We start from the raw sequence: 17,721 nt of genomic DNA, 5'->3' as shown, positions 1-17,721 counted from the left end.
CCCTGTGTTGGGATCTCTGATGAGTTGTTCCTGGATTGATTCCCGCTGTTCTTGGACCATGGCTGTGCCATTCAGACATCACGTTCTCCCTGTGCCCACCCATGCCAGGCACCAGAGGTCACACTACCTACAGTCTGTGGGATTTAGGAGAATACACGTCTGGACTCACATTTCTCCTCTGGACGCCACTGCCCTGGCTGCTCATTCCTGGAGCCATTGTGTCTGTTCGTTTTTGATGGCTACATTATTGCACATTTTACTGTATGTTATACACAATTTTTACTATTATCCAACAAAAGGATTTCCCTTCTTTTTTTCCACTTGGTGACATCCAGAGTGATTTTAAATTTTATTCAGCCTGTGTGAGTATGATCCTCATGATGTTCCCAATTACACTGTTCTTAACCTATAAGGTAATACCTTCTGTACCCTGTGCATGAATAGGGTCTTTGTGAATCGAGTTTCCCTGTGGTATATATTAAACGTGCTGAGTCTTTCTGTTAGCCACCCCCAGCAGTAGGTAGTGGCTCCCAAGACTTGACTTCGTTTTGTTTTCTCTGAACCTTCTCTGTTAAGAACCTAATAACTTGTGAACACTTAAATTCTCAGGGAGCTTAAACTATCTCTCTTGGCTCCATTTTTGATGTTTTTGATAATCTTTGATAATCTTAGGGGCTGACCATGCTCCTTTCTTCCCTTAGTCTCTTTCTGCCCATGAAGCGACTTTGACTGCTGCTTCCTGGGACCTTATTCGCTTCTGTCATTTTCTCTCCTTTCATACCACCAGTCTTTGCCCCAGTGTCTACCAGGCCCAGATGCACCCTGATATATATTTTTTTAAATTGAAGTTCTGGCACCTGGGCCTCCTAACATCTGGAGGGAAGTTGTTCCTGCCTTGAGATCACTTCCTTCCACACCACCTCTTCCCTGTCATCGATTCTCCTTCTCCTCCCCCACAACGACCAGCACCCTAGAGCTCTTTTTTTGGACCCTTCCTATCACCTCTGGTTCAGGTCACCCAATCATAAGCACTGTGCCCCTGCTTTTTAAAGCTGCATTCACCCTCCAGGGCCCTTCACGCGCCCCTGGGGCAGTGCCTACATGACAAGTCTGTGGTTTCCCAGCTGCTCTTGCTTTAGGGGAGGGGAGGTAACTACTGTGACTTTGTGCCCACCCGACTCGTGGTCTCCAGGAGTGCCAGCACTCAGCAAAGACGGAGTTTCTTCAGCCCAGTACAAATGTAGATGGCATTCTCTCTGCCATTGGAATGATAGGTTGTACTCTAGATATTTCCTACCAGATGCCTGGTGGGAACTGGTGGTTTGGAACCTGAGCCATTTGGAGGACCTAGTAAATCTTCCTAGTGAAGATTTCAGGGTTAAGGTTTTCTTCCAAGGATGACATTTAGGAATATGGTCTCGCAGCCTACTTCTGACCCCTTTCCTCCCTCTTTCCCTCAAGCCATTTAGCTGGAGTTTTGAGGGATGGAATCAATGATTAAATTTGAGACTGAAAAAAAAAAAATCATCCCAAAGATACAGCCCACCTTACCAGAAATCTTTAAAACAGAGCCCAGGAAGATCTTTCTCTCTGAAATCCTGACTCATGGGTCATTTCGCTCCTATTTTTACATAGTGATTACTATAATGAAATTTGGAGTTAGACTTTCTTTGGGAAAGAGACAGATTTTCTTTGCTTTTCAAAGAGGATACCACCTAAGGCTAGTGTTCTTCAATAATAGGTGACTAGGCAGTTAAGATGCAGCTGACATGCTTGGTGTGGCAGAATTCTTGTCAAAACTTCAAATAGAAGTACAAGTCAACGGTTGTACAAATTATCCCTCCCCATAAGAAAGGGCAGCGTTGTTTCTAGATCATGTTTTCAAAGCATGCCTGCAGCTTTCCATGCCGGAAGTCTGTCTCCACCTGACACTGCCGGGATTGGCATGGTTAGATTCGTTTTGTGCAGTGAAGTGTAGATTTTATGCCTCACTGTTGGTTGAACAACTCACTTCGGCGTACTGGCATGAGCGGAAGTGTAACGTGTGCAAACTACTGATAGAAAATGCCAGTCGGAGAACAGTTTTTTTGCAACACCTCCAAAGAGACACAAAGGATGCTACTTCAAATAAACCCCAGGCTGAGTTATCTTCTTTCTCCTGACTGGGGAAGTAGAAATGAACACTTAACTTGCGACATTGATGTTTCCCCATTATCAACTCTGCCCCTCTACCCTGCAATGGGACGGTGCTTATGTTCCTGCACCTTCAAAGGAGTTGAGCTCACCCTCACCCCAGGTAGCAAGAGATACTTAAGAAGTCATCAAGGGAGAGGTGATGGAAAGTGAGTCCACTGTCAGAGTCCCTGCTGGGCCTTCTCCCACTGATGCACAGAGCATTTCCCAAGTGCCAAGGACAGGACAGAAGACAATGAGCCACCATTTGCTTATTCAAGAGAAGTGAACTGCATCCATGTGGTCACGATTGTCTCACCAAAGAACTCCCTTTTCACCTTGTGTTGAAAAACCAATATCTGTATCCAAATTTATAGTATTTAATAACCTGCCTCCTTCATTTTGAAGGTGGAGGTGAAGTTTGACCAATGGTAAGTAACTTGGTTCTTTGAGCAGCCCTTTCGCTGGCATGGGCCATCTGCAGGGGACGATGTGGGTACATGTGTGCTTATGTGTTTTCATTCATGCGTGTCCAAGTGGGTCATCTTGTCCTAACACAAGGTCCCAGGATTCACATTCTGTTCTAAGGAGGCTTGGAATTCTGTTCCTGGGGCATGAACCCCTCAACAAGAATCCCACTTCAGACCCCTTACAGCTTTCGGTCCTGCCTAGGACTATAGCACACTTTCTGGAAAGGAGTGGGAACTGTGGGCCGGCCTCCCAAAGGGCCCAGGTCAGAAAGGCAGAGCCTATCGAGTAGTGTTGTCTGTGCCTTACATCTGGCTTTTGGAATCTGCCCATTATTAAGAGGAAATGAAATCTGGAACAGGAGGGAGCTGGCGGGTACTGTGTCTGTCAGTCCCTCCAGCAGTCACATCTACCAGCCAAATTCACAACTGTGCAAGTACATGGAGCTTACCCACACCCACTTCCCATTACACTCCTTTCTATTTACAGTTCTCTTCTTGCCATAAAGAGTGATGTTGTGAAGTGCTCTACAACTTGTTTGTTGTTGTTGTTGTCTGCAGTGCTGGGCCTTGAACCCAGGGGCAAGCACTCTCCCACTGAGCTGCACCCCAACCCTGCAACGGTTTTTGCGCTCTCAGCACAGCCACTGAGTGGCATGGCAGTGCTGTCCCTTCCCTGTCAAAGAACTTCACCACCCCAGAACTGTTCACTCATCAGTTTGTTGTGATTTATACTTTGACTTGAGTAAACCAAGCTAAATCTTCTACAAGTGAAAAGAGAAAAGCAGTTCCAGGAGAAATTAGCTGCTGGGCTTGCTTTAAGAGGGCTAGAACCTTCCAGAGCCTTCTGCAGGCCCCAGCAGCGGCAGGGCCTCGGTACCTCCTGCTGTTCCCTCCTGCCTCCAGCAGCCTCCTCTAGACTCTGGAAAACCCCCTTCTTCCAGGCATCACGGGCAGCTTTCTGGAACACCTCAGAATCTTCCCTAGTGTGCTTCCAGGGGGGTAGCATTGCCCTGCTGAAGGCACCCGGAGCCATGAGCCTCTCTGCTTGTTCTCCTGGGCACCCCCCTCAAACTCCGATTCTGTGATTTTCCCACTCAGCTGCTGCTCCACAAACAACGCTCTTTCCTTTTCCTCCCATTTCCCTCCACCTGTCCCCACCCTTGCCACACCAGGATATCATTTCCCCCCCACCTGCAGTCCCACCGGAACCCCAAATGAGCCAGGGCCACTGGCGCCTTCAGAACTGCGACCTTATTTGGCACTTGGCTCATCTGTAGTGAGGGGATTCCCCGGTCTAGCTTCATACTTCACAGATCTTCAGATTTTTTCCCCTCTCTTCTGGTTCCATTAGGTGAAGCACAGGAAGAACCACTCCCAGTTCTTCCGTGACCTGGAGTTGGCCAGGGACATGAACAATGCTGAAGGGACCTGAGCCTGAGGTCTGGGAGGGAGGGTGCATGGCGTGGTCAGGCGGTGAAGTGTCTTAGGTGGCTAGGCAGGGGCTTTTCCAGATGTGTGGTCTCCCTTTAAACGGTTTCCCTTACCGATGGCTTAACTGCAGCTGAGTTAGGTCAATAAAATAAAATATCAACTGATAAAGATGGAAAAAAAAAATTAATGGTTTATTTCGTGGTACCTCAATGGCCTCGTGTCATGATGTTACAGCTACTGACCCATGTTGACACCTAAACTGAAGTCCACACTTTACTCAATTCCTGTAGTTTCCCCCTGTGGTTCCTTTCCCATGCCAGGATCCCACATTGCACTTAGTCCCCCGCCTCTTTAGGGTCTGGCAGAGTGGCTCTGACAAATTTGTTTTTGATGACCTTGACACTTTTGTAGAGTACTGGTCAGCTACCTTGTAGAATGCCTGATGGTCATTTGTCTGGTGATTTTCCCAAGGTTCTAGTGCGCTACGGGTTTGGGGAGGCAGACCCAGAGGTACAGTGTCCTCCTCATCACATCCCATGCTCAGCATGGCTTCACAGGGTTGATGTTGGCCTTGCTGGCCTGGCTAAGACCATGTTTGTCAGGGTTCTCCAAGCACAGGAGCTGTCCCCCCTTCCATACTGTGCTCTGTTTGAGGAGGTCACTATTTAGAGCGCATCCTTCAGGAGTCAGGAGTGAAACTCCACATCCCCAAGGGTGGCCTCTGCCCCAGGACCAAGGCGTCACTGTAACACCTGCCTGCGTGGGCCAGGAGGGCCTGTCCGTCACAGGAAAGTAGCCTAAGCTGCTGTGAGTTCACAGGTCCACCAAGTGTTCCTGAGGCCCCCGTGGAGCGTGTTCCACGTGGCAGCAGATGACGTGAGCCAGCGTGCCAGTGAACACGTGCCTTCTCACGAGTAGCCAGGCGCATGTCGCTCAGCACACTGTGCCATCGCCTGGCCCAGAGGGAAGCGCTTCCTGGAGCAGGATGGCTGTGAGAAGCCCTCACTTGAAACAACTCAGTGCTTTCCTGCTCTGAACCTGGTTCTCCACTAACTTAAAAGTGGAAACAGCTTGTCCTTGACCTCAGAGGGTCCTGGAAAGATCTGGAAACATCGTCAGTGCTATTCAAGACCTCTGGGTTTCAATAATTAAATAAGATCGTTTGGTGTGTCTTCCATGACAGTACAGTATTCAGAAATGACATCTTGTTTTCCTTTTATATGATTACTGCAGGTAGGAACAATGTCATTAATTTGTGTTTCCAATACCGCATGCTTTCTGCCCATGGAAAGTTCTCAGTTGAGAACTGAAATAAACATGGAAGCTCGGGGACTTTAAAGCAAAGGCAGCTGGGTATAGCAACTTCCTGGGGCACTTCTGGAAGTGCTGGGGGGCCCTGAGACCTAAGGAGTCTTGGTTCTGACAACCAATGGTGGAATGCTATGAGTTGGAACATTTTAGCAGGAAATAATTATAAAGGACCTTGTGGTCCTGCCAATAAGATGAGGTCCAGGGGCTGCGGTTGTGGCTCAAAGGTAGAGCAGTCGCCTAGCACGCTTGTGAGGCACTGGGTTCCATCCTCAGCACCACATAAAGATAAAGGTATTGTCTCCACCTACAACTAAAGAATATATATTAAAAAAAGAAAAAGATGAGGTCCGTGTGAAACTCACAGAAGCGACAAGACACCTTTATTCCATTTCTTTCTTGACAGACGTGAACAGCACAATGGGGTGCAAAGTTCTGCTCCGACTTGGTCACCAGATGCTGCGGCGGAAGGTGGTGGACTGCAGCCGGGAGGAGAGCCGGCTGTCCCGCTGCTTGAACACCTTCGACCTGGTGGCCCTAGGGGTGGGCAGCACACTGGGCGCAGGTGTCTACGTCCTGGCTGGAGCCGTGGCCCGTGAGGACGCCGGCCCTGCCATCGTCATCTCCTTCCTGATCGCTGCGCTGGCCTCCGTGCTGGCTGGCCTGTGCTATGGAGAGTTTGGGGCTCGCGTCCCCAAGACAGGCTCGGCCTACCTCTACAGCTACGTGACCGTGGGGGAGCTCTGGGCCTTCATCACGGGCTGGAATTTGATCCTCTCCTACATCATCGGTAGGTCCCAGCAGACCTGAGCTTGAGCCCTCCCTCCCCCACTTGTTCCCCCTCCCGAGTGGGCCCCTCTTGGCTCCCCAGGAAGACGGGCTGCTCTTCCCTTCAGGGCTGTCCACGTTGCCTTCTGTGTTTATGAAAGGTGTTCAGCTGCCCGTGGGTTTGGCTGTAGAGAACTGCCCAGGAGGCAGGGGCAAGCCAAGCCCGCCCCCTTCACTCAAGAGACATAGAATTTATAAGCTGTTTCTAATTAGTTAAAAAGTAATTTACTTTCTTTGAGTAGTTTTTCTGGTTATTTAATATATCACCAATTTTAAAAATTGGAGAAATAGAGAAAAGCACCAAGAAAGCAGAGCTGTTCAACCTGAGAACCCAGAGAGACGGATTCTTTGTTCATTCATTCATTCATTCATTCATTCATTCATTTATTCTTTCTCTTAAGAAACACAGTGTCTTTTGAGTGTTTATTCTGTGCTGAGCATTTTGCTGGACATTTGGGATACAATGGAAGAATAAGGCTCGTAAGAGTTCATAAGAGTTTACTATCTGGAGTATAACAGATTTGTATTGCCAATACATTTGTAAATTTAAATGTCTATTTTTGTGCAGTATGTCTCTTTATACAATAGGTAGGATACATTAATTTCTTATTGTTAGCCATTTTTTGTGGTCCTATTGCTAATGGTTGCATACCATTATATAGATTCATAAACATAGCACAGTTGTATTGGATGTCCTTGTGAGATGTTCAAATTATTTTCACATATGGTATTATTATAACAGTAAATTGCTCTATCTTTACTATCTAACAAGCAGAATGTTTAGATCCATGTACCTATGTGTCGCCTCTGACCCTCTGTCCTCCTAGGGAACCTGTTTCTCACTGGACATTTAGCATTAAACATGACCACCCAGCAAACAGAGCCACCAAACATATAATCTTTTTGATTGGGTAGGGGAAAATGCTTTACTTCTCTTCATGATCTTGGTGTTTTGATCACAACTGAAGGTGACCACATCAGTGCAAAAGAAAGACCTAAATATAAGAATAAGCAAAGGATATGAATGGTCACTTCACAAAAGTAGAAATTCAGGTGGCCACTAAATGTTCTTTTTCTTTTTTAAAACAAGCTTTCTCTTAATATTGTTCAAAAAAATAGACGTGGTAAGTGGAGTCTTGTGACTCCTGGCTCACTTTGTGTCCTTCTCCTGGGGAACCTGGAGAAGGTGCTGGCCTCTGGGACTCTTGTGGCCTCATCTCTGCATGAGGGACACTACTGCTACTTCACCAGGCCAGCTGGCAGAGGTCAATGCACAGGCCCTTTGAGGAGCACCTTCTCTTTCTTTCTAGAAGCTGCAGTATCTGCTGAAAGCCAACAGAGCTTACTCTTCTGAATTCTAAAATAAAATTCACAATGGTTTTCTTTTCTTTTCTTTTTTTTTTTTTCAGTGCAACATCAAAACTTGTAACTACAAATGGCTCTCACACTACACTGCAGTCTCTCAGTGACAATGTAGCTATTTTAAAAGGACTGTTATGTTTTCAGAGGATTTACCTGGGCGTAAAACAAAAACATTGAGCATGAAGTGTTTACTGCTTCTAGACCAACAAATAAGAGTCTTTGTCAAAGTGCTATTTGCTTGTGTAAGGCTGATGCATGTATTATGGAAATTTATTCCTAACTTTAGCTACTGGGGAAGGGCATATTTTCCAACAATTTTTTTTTTTTTTAACCATGATTCAGAAATGGGAAGTGGGTGGGCTGGGAAGAAAGCCCAGGGCAGTCCCTGGCATCCAGCAGGGTGGGGTCTGCAGTGATCTAGCCTCATTAGGGGTACAGGGGAGACAGTGAGACCAAATCTTTTCATTTAGGTTGTGATCTTCAGAAGCAGAATTCATAATAAGTTGTTGTTTAGGATGAAGAAGCGTGGTTACGTTTTTGAGATGTTGGAAAAATACTGAATCCAAATAATGAAATTGAATCCTGTGCAGATCACTATGAAAAATTCTGTGGATAATTCAGACCAGTCACTGGCAAGGCCCTGAAAGTAAAGGAAAATACTATATGCAAATATTGGAATTTTAGTGACATTTCCTGACAAACACCAGTGGAAAAGCAATGATTCTCTTTAGAATTAAATAAGAGGGAGAGAGAGAAAGCAGCCAGCTGCTGTTGCCCTTTGGGGTGCAGCTTGTATCTGTGCTTCTTGTGGCCATGAGATGCATGGAGATGCATGGGGCTTCATCTGTGGTCCTGCATGGTGGGACACTGTGGCTTCTGGGTCAGGTGGTGAGAGCTCAGATTGAGACCCAGAGTGGCACTGCCCTAGGATAAGTGGTGGCCTTGCTCCTGAGATGGGGTTACCCCCTTCAATGCTGTCTTTGTAGACGGGATCTTGGGGTTCAGGTACCATCAGCCCTACTGCCAGGGGGTGTTCCTGCAAAAGGGGTTTCTTAAGCAGACTGCCTGCTGCATCCCAAGACTACATCATGCAATCAATTTCTCAAGTTGTCATCAGTATTTTTTTTTAATGAAATCAAATAGAATTGAATAAATGCTGTCAGAGTGCCTCTTAGGTGGTAGGGGTAACTACTTTTTGTAGGAATTTTATTGTTACATATGTATATATGCAAACATACGCTGGGTTTCAACTATACATACAGATGCTTCCTGACTTACAGTGGGGTTCACCTTGATTAACCCATCGCTAATATGAAAATATCATAACCTGAAAATGCAGGTCATCCTCCTAACATCCTAGCTTAGCAGCCCAGTCTTCTGCAGTCTCACTGTGTCCCCCTGTGATCCTGGGGCTAACCAGGAGCTGTGGTCACTGTTGCTGACCAGCATTGAAACAGAGGACCACACCAAATATTGCGAGAGATCCAGCAAAGATGCAGATTCAAACTTCAAAGTAGTTTCTGCGGAACGCATGTTGCTTTCATCCCCTTGTAAAGCTGAAATACTGTTCTGTTTAACCATTGTGAACCAGGGCACGTAGTTGCAGAGATGTCCATGTGAACATGAGGGTCTGCATGCATGTTGCATTGAGGCACAAACATGCTTCTTTCCAGGCCCTAGAAGCCTTCTCACACTTTCCTCTTCACTCCAGTTGCTGGTTGAGCCTGTCTTCTGGCTTGGTACCTACTGTGGTGAGGCTGCTGTTGTGAGGTCCCAGCACGCTGTCTGTGACCCTGCATGGGTGCTGGGAACATTGAGCCTGATGACGCACATTCTGTTGACAGTAGTCCTAGAATTACCGCATGTGCTTTGTGGCAGGTACGTCAAGTGTAGCGAGAGCCTGGAGTGCGACCTTTGACGAGCTGATAGGCAAACCGATTGGGGAATTCTCACGGAAGCACATGGCCCTGAATGCCCCCGGCGTGCTGGCTGAAAACCCTGACATATTTGCTGTGATTATAATCCTCATCTTAACAGGTAAAGCCACACCTTGACAGGGACATGGGGCTGGTGCAGTGGGTGGAGGAGGTTCCTTGACAGGCTTTTGTTAAGTTTGTCTCTCTTCTTTTTTTTGTTCCCCTGTGGATGGAACCAGGGTCTTGCCCATGACTGGCAAGTGCTCTAGCACTGAGCTATACCCCCGGCCCTCTTTTTTTTCTTGTCTTTTTATCCAACCTCCACCCGTTTTTTTTGTTTTTTGTTTTTTGTTTTGGTAATGCATGGAGACCTCTGTTTATTTGTCCCTGTGCTAATGGCTTCTCATAGATTCACACAGAGTCGGCCTGTCGAATAGCCATTGAATTGTATGCGATTTAATTAAAAGACAATCTTACGCTTTATCCATGTAAGAATATATCACAATGAATCCTATTTCTATATATAATTACAATGCAGTAGTTTAAAATAATAATAATAATAATAATAATAATAATAATATCAGTAGAGAAGTGGATGGGGAGGGAGGCGGAGAGGGGAATGAAGTCTATTGAATTATGTTCATGTGTGAATATTGCATAATGAGTCCCACTACTACATAAAACTAAACTGCACTAATGAAAAAGAAAGAATGTAAGGTATTGACTATAACTGTTCATGGAGTGAGATTCTGTTAGCACTGAAGGTTCTTTGTACAAGTGACTCAGGAATAGAAATCCTTTTGACCCAGTGGGTGACCATTTGAAAAGAAAAAGTAGTTGTTTGTCTGCCAGGAAAATGTGGAGGAATGAGCTCCGTCTGTCACACCAAGGTGTGTCTGAGCATTTAAAGACTTCTTGGTGGTTTTACACCGAACAACCACCAAAACACTCTTTCAGAAGTAAGTCGTGGTTACAGTATTTTAAAATCCCAGATACTACTTGACACAGGCAATGACACCTTCTTATTAGCGGTGGTAGTAGGTGTCTTGGCCACTAGAATGAAGTTCTCCTTCATGGAACGTGAGGCTAAAATGCAGACAGATTCTCATCTGGGGTTAGAAATCTTTGGATGAGTTTTAAAAACAACATGCCTTCCTTTACACGCCACGTAATTGAAATAATTTCACACCAGCAGTCTCAGCAGTATTTCTGGTCCAGTTGGCAGAAAAGCATGTATCAGAAAATAAGTTTGCATTACTGTAGTGAGATTTTCATTTTCATAAACATGAAAGGGAGGGACACTAAAAGAATATATTGGAGTGTGATGATATCTCTTCCCCTTCCCTCCTGTAATTAATTACTCAATTTTCTTTTAATGTCTGTATTTCACAATCCAATCTAATATGCACAGCAATGTTTTATTTTAAAACATATGAAAGGTGTCCATGGTAGGTCAGTAGTCTCAAATTAGAGTGGTGGTTGAGTGGCGCTGGGCCCCTTTTCATGACCATCAGAGTTTAGCCCTGTGTGTTGGTCAGCTTTCTGTTACCATAACATGTACCAAAAATAGTCATCTTAGAAAGGGGAACGTTTCCTTTTGGCTCGGTTTTAGAGATTTCAGTCCATGATGGTTTGCCTTGTTGCTCTGGGCTGGTGGCGAGGCAGAACCTCATGGTGGGAATGTGTGACTAAGCAAAACTGCTTCCCTCATGTCTGGAAAGTGAAAGAGGAAGAGGAAGGGACTAGGGTGCCCATTTGACCTTCAGGGGCATGACCCCAATTCCCTAAAGACCTCCTACCAGGCTCCACTACTCCCAATAATGCTGCTTGGGAGAGCAATCCTTTGCCACGTGGGGCTTTCAGGGACACTTAAGATCCAAACTACAGTACCATGGAAGTCCCCAAATGGCGTGATCACCTTAAGGTGATCCTGGAGCCCATGCCTCAAAAACAGTGCCGTCATGTGCCCCTGAGCTATCGTGGGGTCCCTGAGCTGTTTTATTTCACTTAGTACGGTTTTATGTTTGTTTCATTTTGTTGTCTTAAAAGTCTGAGTTTACCAGCTACAGTTGGTCTAGCTTAGACATGATGTTATATCCAGAGTCCAACGAGGAACCATCTGTGTTCGTGGTTCCAAAACCACAAATGGTCGTTCCTGCCAGCATGACTAACATCCCAAAGTCCATCTGAATAATTTTTGTCATCTGAAAAACTCTCCTGGTACCAAGAAACGGAGCACGGCATCTCCTCAGAGAAAGTGAAACTCTGCTCGAGCAGATAGTTTGTCCTTCCCCAAAGCGGGAGTGACTTGGCCTGCAGGTTGTCAGTCCTCTGCTTGCTCGACACGGATCGCTGTGGCCCTTTCATGCCCCGTGGTGGGGGTCCTCAGTTCCCAAGAGGATCTGGAAAGCCAAGCCAACTTGGGTATCTGGAGAAGCACTGCCTGGACTTTGATTGTTTAGGTCCCTGTCCCATCTCTGGGGGGACTTAACCCAGTGTGTGGTTAACACACTCAAGAGTTGTCTCTTTCCCCTTTTTCAGGACTCTTAACTCTTGGGGTGAAGGAGTCAGCCATGGTCAACAAAATTTTCACTTGTATCAATGTTCTGGTCCTGGGCTTCATAGTGGTGTCAGGATTTGTGAAAGGATCCATCCAAAACTGGCAACTGACACCGGAGGATATCCGGAATTCATCCTGCAATCCCCATCACAACAAGTGAGTCATTTCTCCCGTCTCTTGGCAGGTGACAGTTCTCCATATTTGGTATTTAACACCACACACACACATATTTGGGGATGTAATTGATTAAGATAATATTTGCCTTTCAAAACTAATATCATCTGAATTTGTTAAGGTGTTTTGCTTTGCTGTTTTTTACAGTGAAGGAGCTGAGGGTGTTGGGTATGTTTGGAGTTTCTGCTAAGGTTTATTCCCTGGACAGAACATTGCCTGACGAGGAACTTCAAATTTATGTGGTCCAGGGTGGTTGTGAGACTCTTTAATCTTTTTCCTTATTTTTGCTGACAAGACTAACCTGTGAATTTTCATATTCAAAAGATTTTCTCTGCGGTTCCTTGGTGATGCCACTTTATTTCGAAACACCTTCCTATGATATTATCAATGTGGAACTTTGATCAGGGGATCTTTCTTTCACATCTGTCTTGAGCTGCCGAGCCCTGACACAGGAGGGCCCCTGTACCCTGATGTTTGTCATTCCGGATACCCAGAGCTGAAGGTGGGTGGAGAGCTGGCTTCCACCCAGGAAGCCCTCCCCAAACAGCTCTTATTTAGGAAACAAAGGCAAACAATCAATGTATCTTTTTCATCCTCTGTTAGATTTTCAGGTGAATCTTAGTCTCCCAGGATGGAGAAGAGTTTGGTTTTATCTGTGATTGTTTTCATTGAGGCTAATGGTTCAACTGCTATATGGTGGAGACCTTCCTCATATGCAGTAGCTTTTCGTCATACATTGATGTGCCAGGTCCTTTTGTGAGCATTCCTGCAGTGGCTGGTCAGTTTGGAAGCCCAGACTTCTGTCCCATCTGTCATCCCTAGTGATTTCTTTTGTTGTCCTCCCCTGCCTGGTCAGTGCAACGCTATGGGCACAAGCATGAGCCCGCTTTTCCAGAAAGGAGAAGATTGGGGAGAGTGTGCCTAGGGCTTCTGAAGATGGACCCAGAAGGCACATGTCGCTCTGTCTGCATTCCTTTGGCAGGACCTAGTGGGTGGCCACATCTAGCTATAAGAAAGGCAGAGGAACACTGTGTCCCACCAGGGACCTCGGCATTAACACAAACCAAGTTGGTCATTGGTTAAGGGCCAGGGGTATGATCAGCAAGAGTGTGATGTATGACTACTGGAATGTGAACAGGGAGGTGTTGAATGAGATGCATGAAACATCACTAATGCTGCTATTATGTGGTTATCAGTTCCAATAAAAATCAGCCTTCCCTTTCCAAACACTATGACAGAGAAATAAGGATTTTTACCATATCATTCCCCAGCATTCCAGAGCCGTATTTATACCAAATTTATTAATTCAGGGTGGAGTAAAGCCAATTCAAAATATGCTTTGAAGTACTGTCATAGTAGACTTTGAAAACTTTGAGAGCATATTTTGCTGGTTCCTGTTTTCAGGTCAGGAATGAAATACAGAGGGCTCTTCTTGTTTCTTGGTTGCTAGTCAAAATTTAATTTTATTATTTCTATCAAGAGATTGATTGTGTCAGCCACGGTGTCACTTTCATGGGTCATCCTTCTCTGGTTGCCCTGGAGATGATGAACTGCGCCGGTCTTCCAGACAGAGAAGTGTTTGTTGCCCTGGCCTCCTGGTCACGGGTGGTGCTCCTCAGTTCCAACTGTAGACCTGGGACACTGCTGTTGGGGTGGCAAGGGACCAGCCACTTTAAGAAGTGGATTCTGTAGGCTGGCAGAAGAGCTGGTTCTTTCATTTTATTAAAATCTCCAGCTGCAGATTTGTGTCTATGACAATGACCATGAAGTCTTGCATGAAATTGCTTGTCCCACTGAAATAACGGGGCTTTTCCCAACCAAATGATGACACGGGAGCTTCGGAGTGCGAGGTTGGGAGGATTTTCTGATGACTTTTCTTTCTGTGACTGGTAGGGAAGCCTTCCAGCCTAAGTTGTTTTGTCTCTGGGTCTGGGACAGGAGTGACACCCTCTGTCTGGATAGCTCCTTGCCACCACTCTGGCTTTACCCAATGTCCTGGAAATGGCTAACACATGAAGTAACAGAAACTCATCCAGGTCACATGGCAGTCTGTTGAGGTTTTGTTGGGTGATGTCTGTTACGGTGGAAAAATCACACGGACTTCCTGAGATAGACGTAGCTTTCTGCAGTCAACATGTGGACATGGTCAGTCCAACATCTTCCATTCCTTGGATGAGGAATCCACTTCTTCCATTTCATCGCTTTGTCCATGACCCACATTTCCAAGACCACCCCAGAGCCCACAATGGCTCCTCCCACTCCGTCCAGCAGGAAGGAGAAGAGCACCCTCCCTCCCCGCCCTAATCTGGGGCATTTCTCAGAAGATGTGCACACCATGTCTGCTTTGATGTCCTTGAACACAGTCAAGTGCCTGCACCTACAGCTGGAGGATCTGAGAAGTGCACAGTCTCGATTCCGAGTGGCCATGTGGCCCACTAAAATAAGGTAGAAGAAGTGGGAGATGTCCCGGTCAGGGACAGCCAACAGTTATGTCAGGGTGGCAGGGAGATGTTAGGATACCGGAGGGTGATACCTAGTGGCACAGACCCGTACGTTGTCAGCTGTCTTCCTTCTAACGTCTCAGTAACCCATTGAGTGGAATGCAGAAAGGCTGGTCACCCAGACTGCCAGGGACAGACGCTGCACTGAGGCCTGGGTGTAGCTTCTCTTTGTCACCAGCTGCCATTGGTTAGGTGGCAGTGGTGGCAGTATCTCACATCCCCATGAACCTGTTTACCCACGGTGGCAGTGCCAGTGACACATGGACCCACGCCCAAGTGCATGTGCCAGTTTAATAATTGATGGTATATGAGGAGGCTCTAAAAATGCTTGTAAACGCTGTGGCTTGAGGCGCCGTGGAGCGGGTTCTGTGCTTATGTTTCCATCCCTGCTGGGCCTCTGGGACCAGGAACACCCAAACTTAAAAGCTGAGTTTAACTTTTGGAGTAAAATAATCACATGGTTCGTATATCCTAATGTTAAGATTTCCATTGAAAAATCTTGTTCCCGTTTCTTTCTTCATCTGCCTCATTCTCCTGCCCACCCCCAGTGGGGAGTCATTTGTGTTATTTTTTGTGTGTAAGCTTCTGGCTTTTCTTTTCACAGACATGATCGAGTGCAAGAGTGTGCGTCCTATTCCTTCCCTTTCTCCTCTGTTGTTTTGCGCCTGGTCGGTTTTACTTGCCAGCGTCCCCCGCAGATCTTTGAATGGCAGGACCTTGCTCCTGTTTGTAGCTGATGGTGTCCCGACATCTGGCCTCGCTAGTGTCAGGTGGGGTTTGAGGAGCAGGTGCAGCGGGGGCCACAGCTGCCGTGGTTCACCTCTGCTCACGGCTCTAGGAGTCCACCTGGCCCTCTGTCCCTCAGCTTCAGGGGTCATCTGGTGCCCCCCAACACAGTCCTGGGAACCAGTAGCTATCTTTTCCTTTGCCTCCTCCCTCCATGCATCACCCAGAGCCCTTTCCTTCCGTCTCTCCCACACTTTTTTTGTTATCTGTCTGGATGACGAAAGCGCGTTCAGCCACTCCTTGCCCTTGTGTTTGCCCGTCTCTCTGGGGTTTAGTAATGATGCAGCTCCCTGTGCTCTCCTCCTCCTTGGCATAGAGTCCTCAGCCTTCCTGGTGCGCCCCCCCCCCCCCCCCGGTTGTTTAAAGGAACCATCAAGGGTGACATCCTTCATTTTTATTCAGGGCATGTCAGCAGCTCACGACCTGGTGGATAGGGGCACCTCAGAAATGCTAGGGTTGACAGGGACAATTCACTTTTTTTAACCTTAGTCTCCAGGAAAATATCTGTTTTGAGAGTACTGATAAATAGGGGACCTGGGACAGGGACACTGCAGTTGACTGGCTGCTCATGTCTTTCCCTGAGGGTCTGGGGAGGAGGGCATGGGACCAGCCACAGTGGCTAGAGTCTTCCTGTTTCCTGTTGGACTCCCTGCCTGTCTCTCCCAAAGTCAGTACATAAAAGATGCTTCTGGAAGGGTGGATAGTGTATACCATTGTGGCTCTGGACTCGGAAAGACAGAGTCCTGCTATCCACAGAGTTAAAATGCCCCAGCCTAAGGATGGTGGCCTAAGGGTCTGAAGCCCTGGGTCTAACAGGGTGGTGGGGGGACAGTCTGTGGTCACTTTTCTTTAGGAGATACACTCCACTCCTTGTACCAGACTGCACCACAGATGTCCTAATCTTTGACTCTTTTTCTAGTGACACAAAAGAAGGGAAAGTTGACATGGGTGGATTCATGCCCTTCGGATTCTCCGGTGTCCTGTCAGGGGCAGCGACCTGCTTCTACGCCTTCGTGGGCTTTGACTGCATCGCCACCACAGGTACGCCCCCACCGGGATCCCCCAGCAGGCAGGCGGGACTCATGCCACCCGTGGCCAACACGATGTGACACCTCCCTTCCTGCTGGCACCTTCTGATTGCTGCTCTTTTGCCCACTAGTAACGCACAGATCTGTGATTCCTGCTGATGTCCCCCCACCCCCTTTATCACTTCCTCGAGTGGCAGTTCCTGCCAGGAAACTGCCTCATGAACATAACTGACAGAGCTGGTTAGCAGGGGAGAACGACGGCCTGGCTGCAGCCTGGTTTCATATCTGCATCATCTGGGAGAAACGAGGCCATTAGAAACAGTGTCATCCTGGTGGACTGAATAGGCCCCGCTCCCTGGAGCCTTTCACGTTTTCTCAGCCAAAGGAAACAGGTGTCTGCCTTAGCCGACCACAGCACAAGGGCACAGAGCACCGACCCTAGGCTGTGGGCCGTCCTGTGTGCGTCACCCAGGGCTGCCCCTCCACAGTAGGAAGCAAGGAGGGCCCATTCTGTGGGGCTGAGCACCGTAGGGGGCTGTTCTTGGTATTGCGTGGGTTCCCTGACACTGAGGGGTCCTGGGTGTCATGTGGGTGGTTGGGCTGCCTCGTGCTGTTGACCCTCCTTGGCTGAGTCCTTGCTGATTCCAGGTGAAGAAGTCAAGAACCCCCAGAAGGCAATCCCTGTGGGCATCGTGGCCTCCCTCCTGATTTGCTTCATTGCATACTTCGGGGTGTCCGCCGCCCTCACGCTCATGATGCCCTATTTCTGCCTGGACATAGACAGCCCCCTGCCTGATGCCTTCAAGCATGTGGGCTGGGAGGGCGCCAAGTATGCAGTGGCTGTGGGCTCGCTCTGCGCACTTTCCACCAGGTGAGAGGGGCTTCTGTGGATGCTTCTCATGGGAGCCTGGCACTCTGGGGAAGGGGGAAGGCTGTAAAAACCATGAGAAGCCATGACGGGTGGATTCACCACTAAAAACCCTCCTTTCTCTTGAACTCAAGCCAGCACCCCAGCCTGGACTGTGTATTTTTTTTTTCTTCGCCATTGCTTTTAATCATCCCCAAAGTTGCTGTGTTATTGATACAGTCATGCCTTCTTATCCATGGGGAGATAGCTCCAAGACTCCCAGGAGATACCTGAAACCACAGACAGTATTGAATGCATACATGTATGACATTGTTTCC

The 17,721-nt window shown here is 47.3% G+C and overlaps 1 protein-coding gene across 3 annotated transcripts in view; it reads left to right on the top strand.

Annotated features, from left to right (window-relative positions):
* The window catches only part of Slc7a1 (solute carrier family 7 member 1), a 75,211-nt gene that overhangs the window by 43,988 nt on the left and 13,502 nt on the right, over positions 1-17,721 (top strand). For all 3 annotated transcript variants that reach the window (XM_046454155.2, XM_046454154.2, XM_046454153.2), the window contains exons 3-7: positions 5,788-6,171; positions 9,450-9,608; positions 12,029-12,203; positions 16,428-16,549; positions 17,185-17,407. In XM_046454155.2, coding sequence (XP_046310111.1) covers positions 5,802-6,171; positions 9,450-9,608; positions 12,029-12,203; positions 16,428-16,549; positions 17,185-17,407 — 1,049 coding nt within the window. In that variant the 5' untranslated portion in view covers positions 5,788-5,801. The remainder of the gene's footprint in view (positions 1-5,787; positions 6,172-9,449; positions 9,609-12,028; positions 12,204-16,427; positions 16,550-17,184; positions 17,408-17,721) is intronic.

Source organism: Marmota monax, unplaced genomic scaffold (genome assembly GCF_021218885.2).
Source record: "Marmota monax isolate L192 unplaced genomic scaffold, Marmota_monax_Labrador192_F-V1.1 WCK01_AAM20220418_F8-fsc00011, whole genome shotgun sequence".
In the NCBI taxonomy this organism is placed as follows: Eukaryota; Metazoa; Chordata; class Mammalia; order Rodentia; family Sciuridae; genus Marmota; species Marmota monax.
Note: the sequence above shows the minus strand (reverse complement) of the source record. Positions and strands in the feature narration are given on the sequence as shown.